General features: G+C 45.6%; 1 protein-coding gene across 1 annotated transcript in view; it reads right to left on the bottom strand.

Annotated features, from left to right (window-relative positions):
- The window catches only part of CBL (Cbl proto-oncogene), a 32905-nt gene that overhangs the window by 13493 nt on the left and 768 nt on the right, over positions 1 to 18644 (bottom strand). Inside the window, exons 2-6 of the mRNA XM_072354945.1 lie at positions 14757 to 15004; positions 4201 to 4347; positions 2723 to 2879; positions 1190 to 1311; positions 492 to 629 (exon numbers count right to left, since the gene is read on the bottom strand). Of these exons, the coding sequence (XP_072211046.1) occupies positions 492 to 629; positions 1190 to 1311; positions 2723 to 2879; positions 4201 to 4347; positions 14757 to 15004 (812 nt within the window). The remainder of the gene's footprint in view (positions 1 to 491; positions 630 to 1189; positions 1312 to 2722; positions 2880 to 4200; positions 4348 to 14756; positions 15005 to 18644) is intronic.

The following is an 18644-nucleotide window of genomic DNA, read 5'->3' as shown; positions in this document are numbered from 1 at the left end:
GAGCAATTATACTCTTCTTAAATCATTCCACAGTGAAATTGTAATTATCCAGAGTGAGAAAACCGAGCTCATAGTATCAGTTAAGCACAAATTAAGGAGCCAGTTGCAGAAGAGTCTATGATGAGGAAAACACTGACACACACTTATTGTCTGCTCTTGCAAAGGGCAATACAGCTCCCTGTACAAACGATAGCTGTCTGAGTACTCTCAAGTGCCAAAGCATACAAATTTTTTCACTGACATCAATTCACTTGCTGGAAGTGTTTTCCTGAATCAAGGTTGAAATAAAAAAGGAAGAGCTGAGAGATGTTCAGAAGGAGCTGAGTGATGTCAACAGTGATTGCTCGACCTATGCAAAACGCCGTGTCTCCCAAGGAGGGATAACATGTCATCACCCAGCAGGTGCACTTCACCATTCAGCTGACTTTGTGGCAGCAGGATTAAGAAGGTATAAAACAAACTCCCAATAGAGAACAGCGAAAGTTACTTACAAGCCTTCCCTGAAGCCGTCAATCAATGCTTGAAAAAGAGGTTTGTTGTGAGGGATTGTCTGAAGAATGTTCCCATCTGCAGTGACGTATCCAATGGCCCACTGACCAAGTCGGGTGCAACTCAACCTAAAAATGTAACTGAAAACACAAAGGAAAAAGAGCTTCAGTTTGGACTGAAACAGGCAGAAAGTGTGAGATGCCAAGCAGGCCTTTGCCTATCTCAAGACAGCAAATAAAAACTAGTAGGAATGACCATATGATTTATACCAGCTTTCCTCACTTTACTCCCAGGCAGATCAAAGGAGAACTTTGCAATCTGATACAAAGTAAGAAAAGCATCCAAGCAATGGTCTCTATGTGAAATTAAACACAGGATCCACAGCAAGAAACTTTGGCATCCTCATAATCATTTGTTTCAAATTAATTTCAGAAAATAAATAAATAAATCAAACTACACGAGGTTTCCATTTTTAAAACCTGCACTCAACTAAAAACATGCTAACAGCCTCCAGAAGGGAGCACTTGACCCTTCATCTCCATAAAGAGAGATCTGTCAGCTCTGCTGCACTGCGCCACATTTACTCATGTCCACAGATCTCTGTGTCCTGCTCACCCCCGAGTCAGCTGCTATGAACCTTGTGCAGGTAAGCCCTGACATGGATTGTTAGCAATAGCTACCAGAAAGGCCGAGCACTAACCTGCCAGGTTTGTGAATGAATTTCTGAAGCCGGGCTTTCACCTCATCATACGTTAGGAATGCCATATAACCAGGATGAGTCACTGCTAGGCTATTCCAGTTCCTGAGCAAAGAGGACCATGGCTAGAGAAACAACAAAGTAATATATTAACCTAAAAGGCATCAAGACATACAGTACTCCTTAATCAAAGGGCTCGGTGCTTTGCTTAGAACAATAGGTTTCTTATCCCACCATAAATCCCACAGATGACCAAAAGCCTACAGACTCCTGCAGCACCTCTGTGTTGGATTTTCTCTGGTCAGCAATAAAAGCATTAGCTGAGAAGGACCTTCATCAGAACCCCTTTATAAATGAGGGAGAGGTCACTGACATCACAAAAAGCCCATGAAAAACTACCAATTGGTATTTCTTCTTTAGAGAAAATGACTCATTCCTCAGACGGGGACAGAGATGGGAACTTGGGAAGATTATGCAGAAACCACGACCAGCCTGATCCCATCCCTGACTTCCTTATGGCCTCAGGAACGTGACCTCCCTCCTCTGTCATGGTTTCACTGTGTGTAAGCTGCTTGTGACTCGAACTACCTAACCTCATTTGGGTGTGGCATGGACTACTGCCTAGTCCAAGATCTGAATCAATGAACCAGCACATACATGTTAGGTTTTCCCCCCAAAAAGCGATGGTTTGAAAGCTTTCCATTCTGAGAAGTGCTGGGACGTCTAAATCTCATCCAATATTCCCAAACTATTCGACTTGCCCCAAACGCTGTCTCTCCCAAAGAACTCTCTCTTTTATGTAGCATAGCTGGAAAGTGAGGAATGAGATCAGATACACTGCAACACCAAACATGGGAATATTTCCTCTAGATGTTTCTTAATTACAAGCCATCCTATCACATGGGAAAAGGCAAGCCAGAGCCAAAGAAGTCAGTGTTTGTTCCTGTAAATACCCATTTGCACCATCAAAAGCTGTGTTTCAGAGCCCAGCACTATTAAAGACCATGGGTTAGAGTATTACTTGCTATTAATATCCCTTCAACCACACAAATACTTCTTGCACACAGAGCACAGAACGTGTCTGCAACATCCTGGATGTGTCAGTTCAAAAGCTAGGAAACCTAAATTTCCATGCTATGATCCACCCTGAACGTTCCCCTACGGAAAATAAATCTGACAAGAAAAGAAATGGATACAAGGAAAGATGAACTGATAAACTCAGCTTCACGTTTCCTGAAGCTGTGTCAGAACTTTGGTCTAAAAATGACCTTCGAAAGGGGAAAAACTGATTCATGGGAGGATACAAAACGTGCCTTACATTTGGTTACAATCTAAACTTAGAAAACTTTTTCTTCTTCAACCAAATATATCAAATGCTCTTATGTGATTTAACTAACGAGTGTAGTTAAGAACTGGTCAGGGGATGAGGGGCAAGAAATCCTTTGCAATATAAATACCACTTCAGCATGCAAAATCTGGTTTATCTTTGGAGATAAGCTGAAGCACTGAGACAGATTTCAAGTGATTTACACTTACCTGAAAGAGTCGTGTGAAGATATCAAACTCAAATACTGAAATGTAGTCATTGCACGTCAAGTCGATCGTTGATTTCAAGGCCATGGCTTCCAGCCCTGAACTGATGGGATGCACTTCGTGAAGGGCTTGGCGGAAGCTCTTCCAAGGAACAATGGTCCTGGGGGAAAACAAGTCATCTGTGACTGGATGCGTCCAAAGACTGCAATCACATGCCTTACCACCTTATCCATCCTACCTGTGGAGTGGACAGGTCATAAGAATGGAAGAGGGAAAATCAAAAATGGCCACAAGTGGTTTAATTGTGTTGTATGAGCAAAAAGACTTCTTGGTCCTGAAGGAAATCAACAGCCAAGCATGTTTTAGCCAAATTTCCCTGCAAATACAAAACTCTGGCATCTGAAATCCATCTCTGCTTTCTCCTTTCTCTTTTTCTGCTGCCCTGTCACGTCAGTGCTCATATATAACATGGGCTGTACACTGTCATTTGGTAAGAGTTTGATGTCTTTCTAGCTGGCAGAGAAGGAGTTAACAGTAAGTAGAGGTGCAGACAGTTAAAAAACCCCAAAAAAAAGGCTGCAAGCAATTCTCTGAACAGGCATTAACAGGAGAAGGAAGATAATCAGCAACCCAAACACAGGCTCCTGTTGAAAGGAATATATTCCTTCCTTGAAATATCAAGTGGAATAGAAACATGAAAAGAATGTGTCCAGCTTCAGACAACCGAATACGTGAGTAAATACATTACAGCTTTCTGTTCTGACAGCTACTAATTAAACCCTTTATGTGAAGTACCTCACTTAAAAGCCGTGCCTAATTCCATTAGCTTTAATCCCTACACACTGCTGCGGACACCTCTGAGGTTCATTTCCATAGCATTTCATTAGACACAAAAATTAAAGCTGACATTTCAACTGTTTACACCTAAATACACGTTGTGCTTCACTTTCTCCTTCATTCTGTCTTATCAAAGCCATCATGCGAACTGAGGAAAGTTCAGAGGATGCAGAAGAAAGGTGTCTAAGTGACTGGAAAGACTAATTGGAGGGAAGATGAAAGTATTTAATATGATGGCTTAGCTCGAGGACAGCTAATATTGGGGGCACAGCAAGCTTTGGAAGAAGAAAGGCTATTCTGCATTGTTTGTGGAGCTCACTTAGAAGTTAAAGAACTAAGTTAAGGAGAGGAAAATTTAAGCTGAATAATCCAGAGAAACCTTATGACAGTCCAACAGCCTGCTAGGGAAAGCAGGAAGGACCATCACTTAACACATCTAAAATAACACAGGACCAAGAACTGGAAAATATTGTGTAGGAACAACTCTGTACCCCACCCTGAGACTGTGTACCAAAATGACCTAACAGGTCTCTCCCATCATTCATTCCCATTGATCAACCTTAAAAATACACATTGTATATACATAATACATTGTGCACAACGTGTGGTCACAGCTCTGATGTTAAGCACAGCCAGAAACTTACTTCTCCCCAAATGCTTTCCTCCAAAATTCTGCAGCATCAGCTTTGGTGATCCGGAATGTGTCTCCTTGGAAAAGGCCACTTGGGAAAATACCTTTGAGTTCTGCCAGCATGTGGCTGAATATCAGGGATAGCTTCGTCAGGTTACGCCTACAAAGGAACACAGAAATAAATGTTTCTTTTAGGAAAGAAAGATGTGGTTTTGTGGGATTAATGCCTGTAAGAACTGGAGGGGCAGAAAAAAAGAGCTGGGTATTTCTAGGCCAGAGACCTTTCTTATGCCCCACATCACATGCTGGGAGGAGAAAGAAGGAACCAGCATCACATGGGGAAGGACAGCTTCTCCTCCAGTCACATCTGACACACTGGGTCTGCTCAGGAGACCACACAGACAGGCACAGGCTGGTGGGACACCAAGCAGGCTGACACAACAGTCTGCAGGTTGCAAAGCTCAGCTGCTTCTTTGTGGCAGCAGCTTTTGCCCTTACGTTTTCATGTGCACATTGTGTTTCAGCAGTGCTTACACCACAAGGGATAAATACTGATTTATCCATGCCCAATACCACCACGTGCTGAAAACAGACCAAAGTAAAACCACCCAGATGCTCCTCTGGAGGCTGCTCAGTTCAGTAGCCCTCCCTTGGATGCATCCCAAACGTGAGGATTTCAAAGCAAACATTTGATTTGATCCCACAAACAGGGTTAAAAGCTGTCCCTGTTGTTCACCTTCATTAGCTTCCAGGAGAGCTGATGTGGGAAGCCCCCCAGCCCATCGCTGTCCCAATTCCCAGTCACATTGCTTCCTCTGTTTCACACCTTGTAGTGCCAGTGCCATTCGGACGAGCACCTCTGCATTCCCTAATGCAGGCTCAGGTTAGGGGGCACATCCCTTATCCTATAGGGGTGAGCTCATCCCTTTGGAAGCCCACATGTTGTGTTCGTTCTATCCCTCCTATGTGTTTGGTTAGCAAACACTCAAATAATTGCCAACAAAAGGATCCAGCCGCACAGCTTGCTCCTCCAGCCCTCTCACCTTCACACAATGAGACAAGCAGACAGTTTATGGCAGAACACAGAGGATGGGGTGAGAAACAAGCTACAGGAACAAGGGCATGGTCTGACAAAAAGCAAGTGGGTGCAGTGCAAGGAGACAAATGGCATTCCTGTGTGCGCTCACTATGAGAGCTCCCTCCCTTCGCTGTGCTTCAGGAAGTGCCTGCAATGAGCAGAGCCCAGCGGGCAGACAGAAGAAGGACTTCCTTCAGCAGCCTCCGGTGTGGATAAACAAATGATGACTTGACAGCACACACACACTGAGGGACACGGGGCTTGCAGAAAGGTTTCTGAGGTCTAAACACTTTCAGGTCTTATGCTGAAGCTGCCATCATTTCGTACAAATATTGAGTCATATCTCCTGTAAACAAAAGCAGGAAGAGCATGGGCTGTAAACAAAGAAGAGCAGATTACTGGAGGCTCCAGGTTAGAAACCAGCTGGCATGCAGCAACCAGTGACCCATCCTGTGCTACTATCACATTCCCTTTAAAAAGCACGCTGCTTTATTAGAACAAGCCAAGTTATATGTTTGTAAATGAATGCAGACCAAGTGAATGCTTGTAGTTACGGTGATGTTTACAGCTTGTTATCACGTTTTTATTGGTGTGTCTGTGTTTAGTGATTTTGATGGGATTTTAGTAACATCAGCAACTGTCCTCATCTCTGTAGCTCAACAGAAACAACGTGGCAATGTTTTCAAAGAACATTTAAGCAATTTAGGTCATAAAATCCCAAATCTTTTTGGCCAAGGACCTGCAGGGTTCCCTCCATGTTTCTTACAGACCAGCACAGCCCCTGCCTCACTGCTGACAGAACACAAAGGCTGCTACCAAGAGTTGCCCCAGAGCTCTGCCAGCCACAGCTTAGCACCTAAATCCTGTTGGCCATCAGAGGAACTTCAGCACCTGTCACACACGTATTTGTTAACGCTACCCGGGCAGCACGGGCCACATCAATGGGCTCTCCTGGCTGCTTGCAACGAGCTGAAGGCAACACCTGCACCAGCTTCAAAAGAAGAACTGCAGCAGGTCTCTGCGCAGCGGTTGGGTCTGGAGGCAGAGCATGAGGTGGGATCTCATGTTCCCTGCGAGCAGCTTCACACACATATGCAAAGCTTGCAAGCACAGAATCAACCACACACACAAAGAACGAAAGCGTGCAAACCCAACACTTTTCCACTCAATACAGTAACCAAACATAATACTAAGAAACACCTGCAGCTTTAGCACAGGGCTATTAACAAGCAGCAACAAACCAGCAACACCAACAAGGCTTCCTCAGCTGCCGTTACACTGTTCTGCCTTCACAGCAACAAGAGCTCCAGCAATGCTGGTTTGCAACGGTGCCTTTGGGGAGGCTGTGACCGCCCTGCTCAGCTGGTGGCTGTGTGGGCTCCATCCCTGCGTCCCCCCAGTGCTGCGGTCGCTGCTTCCTTCCTGCTCGGCTCCACGCATTGCAGCGGAAGCCTGGAGGTCAGCCGGGCACTTCCAGGCACACCAGGGCTGTTCCCTCCCCCAGAGCCCAAGCACAGCTCTCTCCTCCAGTTTCCTGTTTGCTGGACAAAGCGTTTTCCCTCTGTACAGGCTCGGTCTTGCAAAGCCATTAACAGCAGAGGACCGCTCTAATCTCAGCATTGCCTTTTGCTGCTGCAGTGATGCAATGAGTTCAATTAATCCACGTTACAATCATACAACAGCATCTGGCGGGCTCAGGACTACATCAGCCTTACCTCGAGGCAATGTGAAGGCAGTGCTGCCTCTTCCACTAGTGCCAGCCAGAGGTTTGTCATTGTCTTCCAACATCTCTCAGCTACTTCCTAGCAAACCAATTGGCATGGGGTGATCCTGCTCCTCCTCCATTGGCTCAGTACTGCACCAACATGCCCTGATGCAGCACTGGGGCTGCAAAGCTACTCCATGTGCTGTGCAGAAAGGATGAGGAGCTGCCATGAGACAGCCAACTACAAAACATTCCAATTGTTTGGAAGTCATTGCGTGCATTTCTTATCTAAGGCAATTTCCAGAGGGATTTTCTATTGGCACTCCTACTGATGTGAGAGGGGGGTCTGCACAAGCAATGCTCAGCATCTTAAGGTACAGGCTGCTTTTAGCAAAGATTCTTCAAGGGAAGAAGGCAGCCACCCCTCTACCTCAGCCCTGAAACAAAATTCAATGCTGTTATTTGATAAAGATGAGCAGCAAGCTGAGCTCAGTTACAAAGCAATGACGAAAACTAAGAGGGTAATAAACCAGAGCACCTAAGTTTCAATAAAGCCGCCCTACTCAAAGTTGAAGAGAAGGCTCTCTATATGCAAACTTGGCTGTTTGAAAGGGCACGACCCGAAACACAAAACAATCTCAGTCTGTGGCAAAATGACAAAGGACTGGTGAGTGTTTTTGAAGAAAGCAAAGCACATTTCTTTAGTCTGATGGGAAATTGAGGAGGAAAAAAGAAAAGCATAAGAGAGGATGTGGGAGTGTCTGCCAGCTAACACTAACCCACTGACTGCAAGTCGGGGCTCCTATGGGAGATGATGCAGTTTCTGATTGTGTTTCCCCAGAATTAACACACACCTCGGGCAGCTCCCACACACTGCTCCCTTTCCTTAGAAATTCTGCATCGCTGTGGTGGTCTGGAAAGGAGATGGTTGTTCTGTTAAAGCAAAGTAAAGCGCTCTGATGGCTGTGTTATTCCTTGCTGCTGCTGCTGGGAAAAAAGAGCATAGGACACACAGTGCTGCAGCTGTATGGCTGCACCCCATGGGAGCAGCCAGACGGAGCTGTTGGCACACTGTGATTATTTCAGTAGTGGAGCAATTAATGGTTGTTTTCCTGTAATGATATGCCACTGACCCTGCTGATGGACGAAGCTTCCTTCAGGACTTGGACATGCTTCAGGTTGCCCAAGGAGGCTGTGGATGCCCCATCCCTGCAGGCATTCAAGGCCAGGCTGGATGTGGCTCTGGGCAGCCTGGGCTGGTGGTTGGCGACCCTATACACAGCAAGGGGTTGGAACTGATGATCACTGTGGTCCTTTTCAGTCCAGGCTGTTCTATGATTCTTCTATGATTCTGAATATAAGATCATACTGGACTTCCTAGAGGCAAAAAATCCCAGTGATTTACCTTATTTTACAGGCAAGGCAGCTGAAGCAAAGGCAGTGCTGGAATCTAGAATGGAGAATCTAAAATCCTTTATCACATGCTCATTATTGAAGAATACTGTCCATTAAGTGCTGCTGCAAGGAAATATAGCTATGGAAATCCAAATTCCCTTCCCTCTCTCTCTTTAAGTCAACATATAGTTACATTCAGGATGACACTCAGCAGACAGGATTTGTACCCACGTGGGTAAATGGAAGCACAAGCTTCAGGACTTAGGAAAATAATGAAACCACAGCTCTTGGGGTCCTGCAAACAGACAGATAGGGGGGGAAAAAAAAGACAACTACTTTATATATGTCAGAGTTTGAATAAGTCAGCCTTTTTTAACTCTCCAATAAGTCAAACTCACGTTTCAGAAACCACAAAGGCATGAGGTTATCGTGTAACAGATGCGTTTCAGCTGTTAGCAGCTATGCACCAGCCAGCAGCAGCTTCAGCCCATTTGGGCAGCTAGGTGGCTGCACCTGGTCCCAGAAGGAACAACTGCACCAGGTTCTCATCTTCGCGTCAGCACAAAGCACCATGCACAATCAGTAACAAGTGGGAATGCTCGAGGTGCTCCCAAGCTGACTTTCATAACTCAGACAGCTTCAGAGCCCTCTATGCACAGTGATCAGCTTTAAAAATAGCTACAACGGAACTACTTTCAACAAAACTTGCAACACAGGAAGTGAATGAAATTCCACTTAACTATTGCTAGTTCAACAGAAGTCACCTTCTGCAGCAGCAATGAGCCCTGACCTGCAAAACACACAGCCAGCAAGCAGCATGCAGGCATCTCCCAGCAGGGAATTCACTGCCTTATTCAGACTTTGCTAAAGCCACCTTGGTTTTGTGGAGGAGCTTGTCTGGGAAAAAGGAAGCAAGTAAAATGCTTATCATGACTTGTTCGTACAAGTTTCACTTCCAACTCACTTTTTGGTTTAAAAGGGCGCAGGTTTTGCTGTTTCGTTCTTCATAAAGTTACAAAAACAGCTGATCCAACCTGCAGTTCTGAGCCTTCCCTCACTAAACCCACACTGCTGAAGGTGCTGTGACCTCAGCGAGCAGAGCTGCGTCAGTGCTGCCCTCCAGTCCTGCAACGCTCCATGCAATGCAATGCTGCTCACCAGCAGAGCCCCAACTACAGCCCTCTTCAAAGCCATTGAGGCCCTGAACACAACGGCCTGGCCCTGTGCATGCAAGCTGAGCACCCAAGGGACACAGCACAGCTGCCAAGAAGCAGAATCACACTTGGCCAGCATCAGAACTCATTTTAGGAGGTCATTCCTTCCGACTAAACAGCATGCTGGTACCAGCAGCCACCAAGCGAGTGCACAGAGCTGGCCTTGCATGAAGCTCTACACTTTTATAGACCCTGAGAAGAATAAGAAGTTTACTTCCCCTTTGTGCAATAAGCTGGAAGGTTACCTTGGCCTATAAACAGATTTTCAAGACATTCATGTGAATTCTGACCGAAAGAAAATGAATGCAAGCTTATGCCAATGGTATGAAGCCTTATCTGAGTTCCGTAATTATCACCTCAACTTGCAGTTTAAAGCAGAGTTAAAGAGAAATAATTCACATTCCTCTCCACAACAACATTTAAATGATAATGAATTTCTCCTTGGGTAATAAGCAGTTAGTTAGCACTCATGCTCTGGAGCCTGGCAAGGAAACCTTTCTTGTGGGCAGCTCTGGAGCCTGCTCTTTTCTTTAAGATGTTCTAATTTAAATGCAGATGTAGACTTCACACTAGTGGGTTTTGTTTAAAAGTCTTTGCTGTGTTGGAAGGAAGCAGCAGCAGGAGGACCGGCTCACAGACTGTGTGTGTGTGGGTGTGCAAGCACTCCCAAATACGTGATCAGAGCAGAACCTCCTCCGGAGGGCTCTCCTGGGTCATGGCATTGCACCAATGCTTTCCGAATTATTACATTCCAATCCTTTTTCCAAGTCATTCTTCACGCATTTCCTTCCCCTTCAGGGACACACACGGTCGTTTTGAATACACATTAAATCCCGGTAGCTTTTTCCTGTGTAAATCAGTCTCTGTGCTGGAGCTGGAGAAGAATACAAAATCCTGCTGAGCCAGCATCCCTTCTGTCAGGAAGACAGCAGTTAAACACAGACGGCTTCCCAAAACTTCCCTTGTTACAGGCAGGGTTTACGCCACTCCCTGTCCAACCCCATTTTCTCTTCTACAAGTGCATTAATTTTGTTAACCGCTTATCACAGCTCGCAAGCTCAGCTTGCAAGTTCACTCGTGCTATTTCCTAAACAACCAGTCGATATCCTGAGTAATTACTTGTCCCTTCACCTGCCCCCACCCACTGACTCAATTCTCACATGGAAACGTTCACAACGGTCTGATTTTCTTCAGGAAACAACTTATCTGAACTTCCCCTCGTGGCAGATGCTCTAATATACTCAGTAAAGCTGATTCATGACTGAAAATGCGACTCTTTGCCCTAATTTATCCTCTCCCAAGTAAGAGAGGGTTGCCACTACAGGTCCTTTGTGTGTTGAACTGTACAGAATTGCTCTTGTTGCACTGCTGTGGCTGTATAGCAGACAAGCTTCCTCATTTTTAACAAGCTTTAAATACCTTCTGCGTCAGGAAGCAACCGGGATCTATGAAGAAAACAAAGCAGTTTCAGAAGTGTCTGCATCCTCAAGAGCGCTGCTCAACACCTCACCTTCAGCACATGAAAAAGCATCAAGAATGACAGATCAGCTCCTGAGATATTATTGATCCCAGTACCCAACCCTGCAACTTTAACTTCATAGCCTGGCAGATTCTCAAACATCAGTTTGATTTTAGAGACTGAAAGAGCCCCCATTAGCAAGGGCAAGCATAACCAGCAGCCAACAGTCAGTGCTCAGAGTAACACTGCGCCTCTGCTAAAAAGGAAAGCCTACTCAGAAGTCACCACATTGAAGCATATCTACGTGCCTACTCAGTCTATAAGCAGAAACAAGAAGTTACCACGCGTACTCAATTAGTCAGGAAGTGCACACACAGCACCCTTAACAGTGCTGATTTTTAAATAGAAACACCAGTGACCTAAAGCAGATTTTAAATAGTTATCTTTAAGGCTCTACTAATAAAACAAACAAGCAAGTTCCCCTTGCAAGAACTGCAGGATGGGTTTGAGGAAGCTGGTACCAATGTCAGCTGAATGACTGCACCCAACCACAGCGCCCAAGGACAGAAAGGAAGCCCTGAGTGCTGATAGCAGTACATGAACCACGAGGACAGCCCAAAGGGGGATGCTGTCAGCAGGCTGACCGTTGAGGTATGACGCAGGAGAGCGTTTAACAGCTCTACCATTGCAGCTGGACTAAAACTGAAGGAACAAAGACTCACCCACATCCGTAGTAAAGCGGGCGCACACACGAGCCCATCCTGACCCTGCTTGTGTTTGAAAGTCAGAGTAACACACCAAGGCTCATGTTGTGCTCTGCACAAATACACCTTCTGATGTCCAAACGCAACCTTATTCCTACTTGTGGATTTTAAACTAAGTCTGCCTTACAGCAAACCCTGAGCAGCATCAGTGCTCTGCTCCCATGCTGCCTGCAGAGCACTGACACTGCCTGTCACACATCTTGCAGCTCTGAGGGACGTATAATGCAGCATGGGCAGCCACAAGACACGGTGCTCCTTGCAGCTCTGCTCCGGTTCTGTCTCAGCCCACTGCAGAAGGATGTGCAGGAGAGTCTGTGAAAAGTCTGAGCAAAGGCACAGAGAGATTTAGAAATGAGAAAACCAGCTTTGGTCGCTTTGATGCTCGAACACGAAGACAAATGTGCTCCTACAACCTCAGACACTCCGGGCATTTCTAATGGCTGACACATTTGCTAGCAGCAAACACCTGCACGGTTTGCACGCTACTTATGCAAATGTCACAACAGTGCATTTGCTTTACATCAAGAGATTCTAGGGGTGGGAGGAAAACAACAGCATACACAACAGGAAACAAACTGAATGCTAAATCTGGAAGACAGGAAGAAAGAAGCTTCAAGGACAACAGGGGGGGGAAAAAAAGCTAGAAAAAGTCAAGAAAAAGTGATTATTCAGTACACTAAATTAGGTTTTTAAAGGCATGTTTTCAAAACACTATAGACTAACATCAGCAATGAGCTTACATAAGATCAAGACAGATATTTTATATATACATCCATATGCACACACACACGCTGCCATGAGCACGCTTGCAATGAATACCAGATTCGAGTTATATTTGTTTGCTCTGCAGGATGCTGACAAGCTTCCAGAAAATTTCTCCCACGCTTTGGATATTTGAACTCATTCATGCTTACAGACATAAAACACACACACACAAACCCACACCGCTTTTGTCTTCAGCTCCTAACAAGGTAAGAATGTCTTACCTTTGAAATCATAAAGGTGCACTGATGGCAATGTTTCTTTTAAGCAAATTTAAGGAGAAACAAACAGCATTTAGTTACCAGCTCCCAAAAGGCCACACAGATGCTGGAAGTGCAGCAATTAGCAGATTCCCTATAGCTGAACCAGCAGCAGCATTGTTTGGGCAGAGCTCTCTCTTAAACTGGCATATGGTTCACATGCACGACCTCTTCTCTATAACAAATCAGAGAACTGAGAAGGTTACCACTCTTGTTACCAGCCCCAGGATAATCATGTTTTGCCCTCTGTGCCAAAACAGTAACTGCTGCTTCCTGGGCTGAGCACAAGGCAGGAGGTGATGCCATGAAACCAGCTGGGATGCAATTCTGCTTTCACACTTAGGTCTGTAAGTCTCACCGCAGTTGTTTCTCTGGTAAATTGTTTATTTACAATTAGCAAATCCCCAGAGACTCCTGTCACCTCTAATGGAATCCTCTTTGAGTTCATTCATTTGGATCCTCCTGCTCCTCTTCCCAATTTGTTTGAGCACAGACAAAACAAATTGCTTTTCCAGGATGGTTAACGCTGCAGAAACATTTCTCTGCTTCCCTCTGAAATACCAAGGGACAGGAGGGGAGAGGTTGAACCTACTATTGACACGGCTATCCTCCATTTGCTCATCAGATGTTCCACACTGACGACAGGCGGATCACAACACACGCACAGCTAACCAGAACAAGCATCAGATAAACCCTGAAGGGTTTCACATACCCTCAGCCTATTTCTGGAGGCAACAGTGAATGTTCTAGAGAACATCACCCGTATTACGTGGCAGCAACATACAAACCATAAACAATAACTGCTACTTCAGCTATTTTAGGAACAACCTGTTGCGTTGCAACATCACCATCTCCAGTGCTCATCCATCTGTCACCATCTCAAAGAAGAATCCAATCAGAGACTCAGAGTTCAGTTATTGTGGGTTTACACAGAAAACTCAGCTTCTTCTAAAGGAGACAACCAGACCACGTGAAGATGCCATACTTGCACTCTCAAGCCCCATCTCCAGCAAGCTAACTGCAAGCCTCATCTGACAAAGCGATGCTAAACAGCAAATCTAAAAGAGATTTTCATTTCTTAGTTCATTCTTCATTACTGGCAATGAGAAATCAAACAGCACGACCAGCACCTTCTACAGGCACTCTAAAAGACTTGCTGGAGTTCAGCATTATAGAATATGCTGCAGAGAGTTCGATATATACCAGAAACATGTGCCAGCACTTCTCTTTTTTCTTTACCCCAAAGTAATTCAAGCAAGTAGTTGCCAGGGCGTTAACCACATATTCTCCCCAGAGCAATTACGTTCAGCTACTGAGTTGTTTCACTTTTTTTCCACTGTTTCTTAATTCAGTGCTTACTGCAAAAAGCTGAAATGAGTTTTAAATGACAAGTGCACTCTTTGTCTGCCTCTGTCCTTTACATCTTGCTGCCAACAGTTGGACAAATGCATAGGATCAATGTTTCCCAAGGCTTTATCCTTCTCTTAAGTCACCCTATCTCTCCTTAAAGCCAAATGAAGGGACGATGCAGCCATTCAAGTACAGCACAGCACTCCTCAGGTTCCAGACAAAGGCTAAAGATAACCGCTTTGCTACGGAACACGAAGCATTCTCCTGTTTCCTCAAACTGCCAGAAAGGTTATTCTGAATCTTATCATCCTTTACGAAAGGAGAAAGACCTTTTCACAGCACAATTTATTGTTCACATGCACCTAATGAACCTGAACTACACAACAACAAGGGCCATGTAGGCTCTGAACACGTACTCTGTGCTCTGATTTCCATAGAACCAAGTGTATTTTACTAGAAACCCTATATTTAGCCTTAAATTTCACCAGTTTGTTCTCATGTACAGACACGTCACCCAGCATACATCGGTTCACTAAAGCACATCAGTATCACGAATACTGGAATGCCTTTTTCCCCCATTACCTAGGCTGAGAGTTCTCCTCATACATCCGCTCTTTCCCCTCCTTGAAGAGGCTGATGGTCTGCTTGGTTTTCTTCATCAGGTTCTCCATGAACACACGGAAGTACTCGTTTTCTCCCAAGGTCTCCATCTTCCCCTCATAGCGTGACAGGATGGTCCGGAGGTGCTGGTAGGTGTCAGGCAGAAGGTCCAGGATGTAGGGTGGGCTGTTCTTCAGGGCCAGCTTTGGGTTCTGGCACAGTCGCACCACCTGTGGTTCAGCAAAAAGATTCATTTTTAAACTTAAAAATAGCAAACAAGTCATCAGGCACTTCCAGACTATCCCGTGTTACTTACAAACCACATCTCTTTTGTTCAGACAGGGAGCCTCAGTCACTGGGCAAGCCTAGAGCCTAAAGCATATAGGATGCAAGCTGAACTTACTATAGGTTTTCACTGTATATGCCCATGGCTCATGATAACAGGTTTGTGACTGGGGGGAATAAAAGAAGCCACTCTGCCATTCACTACTGCCAACACTTTCTATTGCCTAGAATAGGGCAAAATGGCAACTGTTGTGCTGTCAGTTGTAAGAAGAACCAAAACTCTGCTGTTCTGTTCTACTGTTTTGAGCCCAGTTTCAGAAGTTCTCAAACTAAGGAAGCAGCTCGTACAGCCTTACTCCATTCCTGCTTCCATCTTTAGCCTCTTACATCAAAAGCGAGCAGAAGACTGGCACAAAATAGGCATACAGCTTCAAATAAACTCAGGCTGAAAGAAAGCTTTAGCATTTCACTTTGCCATTGAGGGCTGCTAAAAGCAACCCTGAAGGGTTAAGCGCCATCTCCATTGCCACCTGACTTAGAGCAGTGCCTCCAATGCAAGCAGACTGAGAAGGACTGTGCCACTGAAGAGATGGGCACACTGTATGTTAACAAACAGAAGAATCCGACTGACATTTAGAGAACTCTTTGCCTAGAAAAGAGGAGATGGAAGTAAAAGCACCAAAATGGCCCCTCTGTGCGTGTTAAGAAGCCTCGACCAGCAGACGGGTGGTCACGCAGCTGACTTAGCCAATTGATTTGGATGCCTCAATTGCTGCTTCCTTGGAGCCTGTGAACGCTACAACAAACCACATCAACAAATAGAGTCAACACATTCGTCCCCTGGATAAAACCGGATTCACTGCATGCTATGAGCAGAACCTAAATATGCTCTACAGGCAGCAAAATCGCTTCCTCTATAGAAATGGTTTCTTATGCAGTGGCTTAAAAACTTAACAAGAGCAGTTCTTATAAGGAAGCCACATTAAATAGGCACACAGGTCCGAGTGTGCCCTTCTCTCAGTCATCTATAATAGAAAACAGTTGGAAAACACCCAGCCACAGAAGCAGACCCTGTGAGTCAGTCCTGCACCAGCTTCAGCAGTGATTCCAACACGTCCATGCAGAAGTCCTGCAAAGCACAGTTCCCACAGGATGCCCTACAAAACGTCCCTCTTGGTTCACTTTGCTCCCCATTTTGCCCTACCAACACAGAAACTGGAGCCAACCCATCTGCTAGGGCCACCAACCAGTTGCCCGATGGCAGAAAGGCACCACCAGCACAGACACCTCTGCTCTGTGCCATGGGCTGGGGATGCACAGCAGAGCCTGCCCAGCCCCTGGAACCACTGCACCACGGCACAGCTCTCCAGCACTGCTCAGAAATGCTACAATTCTTTCCTTAAGAGTAAGTTCTATTGCAGTGACATCTCACCTTGGCACAGCAAGACAAGAAAAGCTACTCAAACTCTTCTTATCTCTTGCTGCATTTGTACCCGGCCTCTCTGCTATTTGCAAGGAAGGTGACCTACAGAGGTGGTTCTCAATATCAGCTTTAGAAGCTCACTAACATCAGCATGCTGCTCTGAGTTACCTATAAGCTCACCTTCCTCTGCCGGATGTCACTGCACTGCACTGCATCCCTTAAACCTTGCCTCGAGTGCTTCATGGACCACAACACCCATCCCTGAAATGCACCCAGGTGGTCTGCATCAGCTGCTGCCCCTCCACATCTGGGAGAAGCAATTCCCAATTGCAGCTGTTCATGTAAGAACCAAAGAGCTGATTTCACCAGCCATCACACTGTATGTTTTCTTACACTGAGCACTGCTTTATTTGCTGAAGACAGTGATAAGATGAGCAAGCGTGATAAAAACAAATGAAAAGCTGTTCCTCCCACTTGAACCAATCTATACACCATGCTGCGAGGAAGTGACTGCATTACTTACTGTGCTGTTTGTGCAGGCTCACAAGATGCCTGACAACATACCCATCCTCAGAAGGGCGCTGATATCTCAGAGATAAATGCACATATATCACCTAGTTCAGTGCAGGTGTGTATCCTTCTGCAGTGACACAGAGTGCTGTCCTGTGTGTTATAGAGTGCAATCAGGGCAACGGCCCACACTCACAATTAGAACTTCAAGTTAAAGAATCTGAAAGGCAGGAATAGATCAGGCAGCTTATGGAGAACATTATGGGGAAAGTATTTGGACAAGAATCAACTTGCATAGGAAATTCATCAGTCACATCCAGAACCAGAGATGCACGATTGCTTTGACAACCCCTGCTCATTATTCAGGCTGAGGAATCAGGCCACGAATGCACTGTATGCACAGCACACATCTCTGCAAGGAAAACATCATCTATTAAACATGCACGCAAGTTGTTTTGCTTCATTTGCACCTGTACCTTCATCTAATTGGCCCAGAAAACTAACCTATTTTCGATAGCTCCCACGCACCCCTTCTCACCACTGGATCCACAACCACTGTACAAAGGCCTGGCAATTTCCTACACAGCTTTTCAGTTCTAAGTGTGCATGAACACAAGTTAATTGAAATCAGAGAGGCTTTTCAATGTCAGATCTCCCTCCTGCCCCCATCACACTGCACAACAAGCTGTCTAAGACTCCAAAAGTTAAGCCAGAGCTTTCAGGTGTTGCTTGGGAAGCTGGTGCTCTTAGAATTTCCTTTGACTTGTGGCAAACAACCATACCCATAGCTTGGCTCTTCTGCTGGTGATTTCATGGTGGAGATGGGGGACAGCCAAGGTCCTATAGATCTGAAGTGAGTGCACACCCAAAACAGCCCATCACAACCCAAAACTCCTAAGTGTCTGCAGGGCAGCCTCTTCCTTACAACAGCCCACCTCACCAAAGCAAACACAGACTGACATTCACCTCTATATCACAGGAGCAAGAAGGGAGATTTGCATTCCTACAAGTCGTGCCTGCAAGTTGAATTTATTCCCAACAGAATCACATTTCTGTGCTCATCTTCAAACCAGTCTTCCCACCTTAGCCCTTATACTTATGCCCTCAGTGTGCGTCAGAAGCAGCCACTGGCACTTCTCAAAAGACTTCACTCTGGATCGCAGTCCCTCTCTACAGGAGGTGATCAAAGCTCATCCCAAACCCAGCAGGGTGCAACTATAAACCGTGCCTTTTGTGGAGCCAGCCAACGCAAAGTGATTTCCTGGCATGAGCATCATTTAATACGTCTCGAAGAAAGTCATCCACCCTGCCTTCCTCAGCACTGACTGTGGGAGATTCAGACACTGCATGCATCAACGCAATGGAAAAGAGAGAAAAGAGGTGAAATGCATAAGCCCACGGGGCAATAGGGTGAGGAATGCCCTCAACCCCTACACTGTGCTTCTGGAGGAGAGTGACTGCTGGGCTCTTTGCTTTGAGGCTGCTCTGCTCCTTAGGGCTGACCTCCTGCCTTGAACCCAGCATGATCCACCACACTGCAGCACACAAAGCCCAACCTCAGCACTCGACAGCAATAAGAATTAGCACAATCACAGGCAAAAACGCATCACACACTTTTATTTCCTGCCCAACCATTCACCTACTGGGCCACC

Source organism: Excalfactoria chinensis, chromosome 21 (genome assembly GCF_039878825.1).
Source record: "Excalfactoria chinensis isolate bCotChi1 chromosome 21, bCotChi1.hap2, whole genome shotgun sequence".
Taxonomy (NCBI): domain Eukaryota; kingdom Metazoa; phylum Chordata; class Aves; order Galliformes; family Phasianidae; genus Excalfactoria; species Excalfactoria chinensis.
Note: the sequence above shows the minus strand (reverse complement) of the source record. Positions and strands in the feature narration are given on the sequence as shown.